Raw genomic sequence first — 7,417 nt, forward strand, 5'->3', positions numbered from 1 at the left:
CCGTACGTGTACCCCCCCACCCCCCCCCCCACCCACACACATACAAAAAGGCGCCCCAAGGACGCGGATTCGGTTCCTTGCGTTGGCACCGAGACTCCGCCCACTCCGCTTCTGGCCGTTCCTCGGACGAGCGGCTTGCCCGTTGGAGTTCTCGCCAACAATGGAGATACCTTTTAGGGGAAGAACGTTGCTTTGTTCGGTGCAGGCGAGGGTATCCCAAGAAAAGCCAATATAATCAAGTATGAATTAAACTCGTCTAGAACTCCAATATGGTTCAGAAGTGGCAATGGTTCTCCCTTTCGTCTAGAACACTAGATGCTGTGTGTATGAGGACCCCGCTGTTTCCTCCACGATGACCTATCTCAACGAGCCGGTCTGTGCGGAACAGTAGACAGGTGGTTTGGCGTCCCCGCTTCAAACCATCGGCCCTTTTCTACATGTCTAACGGCGCCGAAAGGGGCACGGGTGGCAAAGCGATAGACATAAGTAGATCCGGCAATGCAAGAAGACGCAGTGGTAATCAAAAGCTAGTATCGGGCATTTTTTGTCCTCGCTTGACATTTCTGTCTATGTCAATTTTGGTGTATGCACACGATGGATGTAGCATGGTGCGCGGACTAATGCTATGGCACTGTTGCCGTAGCATTTACTACACTCCTCCGGACTACATCGGCAAGTATTTACATCCAAGTCGGAATTCGGGATGACCAGGTGACTCCGGAGCAACCTGGAAGACCGAATGAGCCAGTCCCATCCCTTCTGACTTGTGAATTTGTCCGCGTTATGATAAAGTTAGGTAACTGTTGACTGCGAGTGTACACCGTCTCCGTCATCAACACCCACCTGACATCAGCAGATCTCATGGAATCATGGCTGTCCTTCGGCATTCCCTCACCCTGTTTTCGTGTTTGTTTCTGTGCTGGTGCTTGTGTGTGTGTGGACCATAGCAAACCAAGAAGGCTAGTCAATGGGTCCAACGGTCTTCCGGCGCATGCTGCTTGCTCATGGCATTCCTCCCGGCCGGGGCAAACCATTGGAGCGCTAACAATAGACTTGTCGGATGGGCCTGGCGAGCAGCGAGCGGCGATTTTCCAACACGTGTCGTAACGCTCCGACGTTACTTATCTCCTCCGTATCGTTTTGTCGGGATTGAGCACATGGCTTGTGGATCTTGGATGTTCTCCTTTTTACCCATGATGGGAAGCGGAAGCCCCAGGAGAAAGGAGACAAGGAAACACGGGATGAGAGATAGTCCGGGTTGGGGCATGGATGGCCTGTGTCTCGGATGATTTACCAGAAACCCAACGGCCAGAATGTGCGGAATGTGCGTCGAATCCACGTCCCGATGGAGCTGTGCAAGTCAGTGGCCAGCGGTAACCGTCGGGATCACGAATCGTGCAGTCTTATGTGACGAGCCGCGATCATCCTCGGGAAGAGCTGAGATCAATGCTGTCCACGGCCTGTTCTCAGCGAAATCATCATCATGCATGGACTGTATGTGTATGTCCGTATGTGTGTACATTGGCAGTTACGGAATCATCTTGCGCAGCTCCAACTATGTTGATACCTACCCAGTAGGCAAGCATACTAGGTATCACATTCATGAACCTCTTACTAGTTAACTAGCTCACGTGGGTGGTGGGAGTTTAACGAAAGCTTAACGCTGGCGGACAACTCTCTTGCAGAAGGGAAATGACCGATCGTCGACGGTATTCACCTGAGCCCCATCGTGTTGTGTTCACTCGCTTGGCAGATTGTTCCAACTTGTTGGGGCATGAGAGCAAAACTGACGAGACAACACGAATGCGGTGATGATCTGCGGCTCCGACAGTAGGTCCATGTCAACAGACAAAAGGTGGATCCATGGCGGTGGGATCCCTGGTCTGGCGTCGATCAAAACAACATCACAACACAAAGATACAGGGGTGAGAACAGCACAAGTGGGCAGCGGAGTGAGCGATCAGCCACGAGGCACCCCAGCCAAGCCCTGTTCAACGTTTGTTTTATTATTAATCAGCCGCCTCATCCCAGCCCGACGGAATCCCCCGTTGGACCTGGTTTTGGCCGATTCGCGACTCTGGTATGTTTCGGGTTAAGGTTGGTTCTGGGGCCCCCTGCTGCCGCCTTTGGGATCCTGATTCTTGGGACGCTAAGGTTAGCCCATGAGAACCCCAGACCTTCAACGACATCGTTCTCCAGGGGTGGCAATGAGCACAAAGTGAAGAGGGCGAAAAAAACGGAACAGTCAGGTAGCATTGGTTTCATATTTGATGATCCGCGTGCGAGCGAGTCATGTCCTGAATGCCATTGTCAAGATGGGTTTGCTGGGAATTGAGTTTGCCTCGTGTAAAGGGGGGAATTAAGCAAAACAAGGGTTTCAGATCAACCACGCTTGAGATTTGACGGCAAAACAAAGCCCGGGATTTTTGACATTATCTTGACACAGGAGGTTGCAGTGCAACTATGACAAGAGGGCTGACGGTGTCAGCTTTCTTCCTATACTCCGTAGAGGACTTTACACGAACCGTCATTTCACCATCAGCAGCCAGGAGGAGAGGGGACATGAGATGGGCGAGATGCATATCACCAGTTCCCCCGCTTTTCCCTCGTCAACCTCTTCCCAAGTTCGGCGCCGGTGGCCCAACCAGCAGCCAAGAAGAGCCAAAGTCCCTAAGATAGCTTTCCGGAACAGGTCAAGCGCAAACTGCCGGAGCGCGATCCGCTTCCACACACGGGCAGCGGAGAGTGTGCAGCCACCGCGAAACCGGGACTCTTCCAGTTCGTTGTCTTGACTTTGCTCTCTGGGGGATCTGCATTGGACCTGGGGTGACACAGACCCAAGAGGTTGTCATCAAGTCACATCCTCACATGAGGAGATTGAAGAGACGGGATGAGACAGAGTTCACTTGACTGTCATCACCTCCGGAGAACGCCGTAGATTATCATCCAGCCTCACGTAATTATCCCGTCGCCTCAGGCCATTCATAACTAAATAGGTATGGATACAGCAAATAATTACCCAACGAGCCGTGTCTGTGTAACTAGGCAGTCAGCGTTTGCCAGCCGTCGTGTTCCCTCTCATATTGCCCGGTGATTGTAAGATAGAAAACCACGAGATTGTAAATCCTGTACTCCGTATTCCCTGACAATCCGTGCGTCGCGAGGTCGGCGACCTCAAGCTTCCCGACGTTACATTGCTAAAAAGTTAAACATGAGAAAAAGAAAGCAGGCTTCCGCGGTGTGCCTCGTGGTGGCTGAACAAGGACCCTCGTTCGGGAGAAGGGCGATCAACAACAAAAATCATCGATCATTTCAACCCTCGGTCCAGCCCAGAACACGCCAGGTCGTGACGTTGTGGGTCGAGGCGTGTGGCTGACCGACGAGGCAAGGCTGGGCTGGCTGGGCGGGTGGTGAGGCTGTTGTTGGGTGGTTTGATATCCAGGTGGTCCAGGGGTTTCTTTCCAAAACGTCCATCCAAACGGTTGTCAAGGTTTGTCAGGTGCGTACGGGACGCCGTAATACCGTCATTTCCTTTCTCCCTGTTACATTCGCTACGTATGTGACATCGCCTCGTCGAACCAAACCAGGCCGCCAGCTAAACTTCCCTTACCCAGCGACGCCCCTTCTTGGCTTGCCTCGGCCCTCACACGAGCTAATACCACATGACGCCCTCTACACAGTAACCACTTGGTTAACTTCCATATTACTACCACCTAGGTTACCAAGAGTAAGAGGAGTGTATTAGCAAAGTTACATCCGCTCTCGTCTCGTCTGGGGCACGCGAACAGACTTGAACCGTCCCCCCAACCAAAGCACACAAGCGAGGCCTCAATGTCACCGTCGCAACGACTTCACTTGGCACACACACGCTTCCCGTTTGTTGCTGTTATTTCGGGGTGGTTGGACGTCACGCTGGCGCATGGGCAACGACATGGGGGTTTGGACAGGGCAGCAATAGCGGGTGAACAGCGAGCAGGCAAGCAAAACAGGACTGCGCTGCGGTGATTTTTTAAGTTCCAGGTTGGTATGTAACCCTGAACGTCAGGCATTGGAACGTTGGGTTGCGTACCTCGCGTAAAGCCAAGGAGTGTTGCTCGCAGCTCGCATATCCAAGAGCACGTTGATGAGAAGGGGGAGGGGACCTCGCTTTCGCGACGGGATCCAACGTCGACACATGGACTTTTGTGCTTGCTGCTTACGCATACGCATACAAGAGGCACATACTCCGTGCCTAGTCTTGGTGAGGACTCCTGTCCAGGTTCAGGTTGATGGCGTATTGAAGCACACATGTTGAGGAAATAGTACCTATGTATGTACATACATCCAGAGTATATTGAGGTGTTCAGCTCTGTCTCGTCTTTGTTTGCCGCGAGTCGTGGCTGGCGCAACGAGGTTCGGGTTGTGTAAGTACTCCGTATTGTATTCTGTTTCTTGCGTGTGAGACAAGCATGAAAAAGTGCGCCGTTTTTGAACCAGTCACATCTCCTCCCGCGGCCTGTGGAACAGAGCATGCATGCCGTTCAGCTCCCCGGCCCCAGCGCTCTGGGATGAGCGGACAGGACGGGAATTGTGCAATGGTCCCAGGGTCCCAGGGTCACAGGGTCCCAGGGTCAACTGCCTGCAGTGGATGGTTGTCCATCCCATTGGAGGGGATATATCAGGGTCAATGTAACGGAGTTGCAAATCACTTTTTCATGCTGTCAGGACGGTATGATACCTACGGTACATTCCGTATGGACAAATGGTCATCCGGATGCTTACCCAAGACGCTGGCTGCTGTCACGCTGTGACGCAAAGTTACGGTGATGTTACTCTCCCCACCCTCGGAGGTTTATGCGTGCCGTTACACAGACCCAGACCAACCAACAAGATCCTCAACGACACAGCACGACACGACATGACACAGCAGCGAGAAACAACAAGTGAAAGGGAGTGTGGTTTAGTGTTTTACTTGTGTGAAGTTGCTTTTCTTTCCCTTCTCAGCTCTTCTCCACCTTCTCCACATCCCGCGTGGCAGGCAGGCAAGCCCTAAGTTAGCCTTCTCTCGCTTTCGTTCCGTCTCAACAATCTAGATGTATTGTTTCTTATTGCATTGCGCGCGGCCTGTCAGTTCTGTGTCAGCCTCTCTCATCAGTTCCACAGAGACGGACGGACGGGGCGAGTCCCACAATATTGCCATATCGAGAGAGAGTCATGGAAGCTAAAGTTAGCGTCAGGGCAACTGGGGAAAGGAAGGGGTGTGAACGTTGCAGCTGCGTTGTTGTTTTGGTGTTGCGTTGGATGAAGAAGCCTAACAAGTAAACCCCCTTTTTTCGATGGTGGAGACAACAAGACCGTTTGCCGAGGCGTGGCGTGCTTGTTCGGCTGTCTGTGTGTTTGTCCCTGACGGGTAGAGATCGCGACTCAGGGACAGTGGAGTCTGGAGCTAGTGACTGATTAAGCGCAGTGTTGTTTGGAGATTGTGTTTGGGCATTGGAGATCGCTTATCATGAACATCTTGGTGAGTTGGTAGCAGAGATGTTTGCGAGAGGAATGGAACAGCAAGGTTGTTAATCACCTTCGCGAAACCAACCATGCAACTTTGGGAGTTTGTTGACGCATTCACATGAAGCTTGGGGCAGTGTGTACGTACATACTTGGTAATTCAGCGAGTTTCGCTGGTGTAGATTATTCTGGGCGTTTTTCCTATTACTACTATACATGATGTGTTTTTGTTCATGATCCTCGTCAAGTCCTCCCCTGAATCCTTTGCGCCCAGAGACACCCAGAGTAGATATGGTGACATACAAAGGAGACAGGAAAGAACATATTCTAATGTGTACATGTGATATAAAAACGACAAATGGCATGATAAGGAAAATAAGCGGGTATCCTAAAAACCTGATAAAGGAAATAAACAAAGGAAACACTAAACCGCCAAACGCCCCATAAGATGCCGTCCTCATCTCCTTGTTCCTGGGAGAGGATGTTGTTTCTCCATGAATTGTTCGCAGCCGACCCAAACGCCGAAGGATGCCTTTTATGTAATGCTTTTTTTTGTTTTCGATTTCAGTTGAGCAGGAAAGAAAGCGACGTCTTGGTCGTCTTCTTCTCGTTGCTCTCGTCATCCCTCGGGCTTGGGGCCGAGTACTGGTAGGAGTGGTAGCCCGAGCTGGGCCGACGGGAGCGCGCCGTAGGGTAAGGCTCCCAGCGGGAGGATGAGCCGCGGCCGACGGGAGTCGTAGGCGCGGTGCTGATGTAGCGGCTCTGGGGCGAGTAGGCGCCAGGAGTCGACATGACTTCCGAAGACCGGCGAATGGGACCGGGTCCGTAGCTGCTGCCGGGATAGGTAGGCGTCGGCGGTGGGAGGAGGCAGCTCCCAGCCGGAGGAGTCGGGGGAGGAGCCGAGTAGAGAAGTGGTGGGAGAGGAAGGGTAACCGGCGAGCAGGAGGCTGAGGCAGGCCGAGACATGCTCCATGTCGAGCCGTTGTCCGAGATGAGCGAAGGAGGCCGGTCAGATTCGTACGAGGACCGCGAGCGGGCGGCGGCGGCCTCGAAGGTAGAGTCGTCATGACGGTAGGGCAAGTCGAGAGGAACTGGAGGGAGAATGCCACGGCGTTCCGGGAGCGGGAGAGCAGGCGAGGTGTTCACCGGATAGGTCTGGGGCTGCTGAGGCTGCTGGGGTTGTTGAGGTTGAGGCTGCTGACGCGACTGTTGTTGCTGTTGTTGCCTCTGACGATCCTGGTTGGCCTCTTGCCTCTTGGAGGTTTCCTTGCGCTTTGCCCCGTTCCACCAGTTCTTGATCTGGTTGTCACTGCGGTTGGTGCCCAAGTTCCTGGCGATTTGAGCCCACCGTTGCCCGTACTCGGCGACCATCCTCATGATCTGCCGGCCCTCCTCCTCGGAGATGGGAGTGCGGTTGAGGCCAGGCTTGAGATGTTGTGTGTACCTCTCACGGCATTGTTTCGCTGAGCGAATGCCCATGCCCCCTGCGATGCGAGTCCAGTTCGAGCCGTAGGCGGCGTGAAGCTCCAGAAGGAGCATGTCCTCCTTCCCCTCCCAGTTCCTCTTGTTCAGAGCCGGTTCTGCCAACATGGTTGTGGTTGTGTGTGTGATAGTTGGTGAAGGTGAGTGAGTCGGCAGTAGGTCGGAAGGATGGTATGATAGAGAGGTGGTGTTGGAAGACTTGATAGATAGGACAACACTGTGACCTGTGACGACGATGTAGAAGAGAACAGAGGGGAGCAGGATGGGGAGAGGTCGGTTCTTTATGAAGTCGGATGGAGATCGAGTTGGATCGATGCACGCAGAGACGTTGGTTACCGAGAGGATGGATGCGCGGGGGGATGGGGGCGTGAGCGCTGTCATATAACGAAGTCCTGGGCCCGTTGCGCGCCAAACAATGGCACAGGCGCGTGTGGGACTCGATAGTGAGCCT

The 7,417-nt window shown here is 53.3% G+C and overlaps 2 protein-coding genes across 2 annotated transcripts; both read right to left on the bottom strand.

Moving 5' to 3' along the window:
- Positions 1-4,476: 4,476 nt before the first annotated feature.
- VTJ04DRAFT_6415 (uncharacterized protein) lies at positions 4,477-5,945 on the bottom strand (the record flags this gene model as incomplete). The annotated part of the gene is made up of 3 exons (XM_069364632.1): positions 4,477-4,618; positions 4,762-4,784; positions 5,637-5,945. 3 exons carry the CDS (start codon positions 5,943-5,945, stop codon positions 4,477-4,479), a joined length of 474 nt encoding a protein of 157 aa, XP_069218439.1.
- Positions 5,946-6,048: 103 nt separating this feature from the next.
- VTJ04DRAFT_6416 (uncharacterized protein) lies at positions 6,049-7,074 on the bottom strand (the record flags this gene model as incomplete). The annotated part of the gene is made up of 1 exon (XM_069364633.1): positions 6,049-7,074. One exon carries the CDS (start codon positions 7,072-7,074, stop codon positions 6,049-6,051), a length of 1,026 nt encoding a protein of 341 aa, XP_069218440.1.
- Positions 7,075-7,417: the final 343 nt, after the last annotated feature.

This window comes from Mycothermus thermophilus, assembly GCF_041956435.1.
Source record: "Mycothermus thermophilus strain CBS 625.91 unplaced genomic scaffold VTJ04scaffold_4, whole genome shotgun sequence".
NCBI lineage: Eukaryota > Fungi > Ascomycota > Sordariomycetes > Sordariales > Chaetomiaceae > Mycothermus > Mycothermus thermophilus.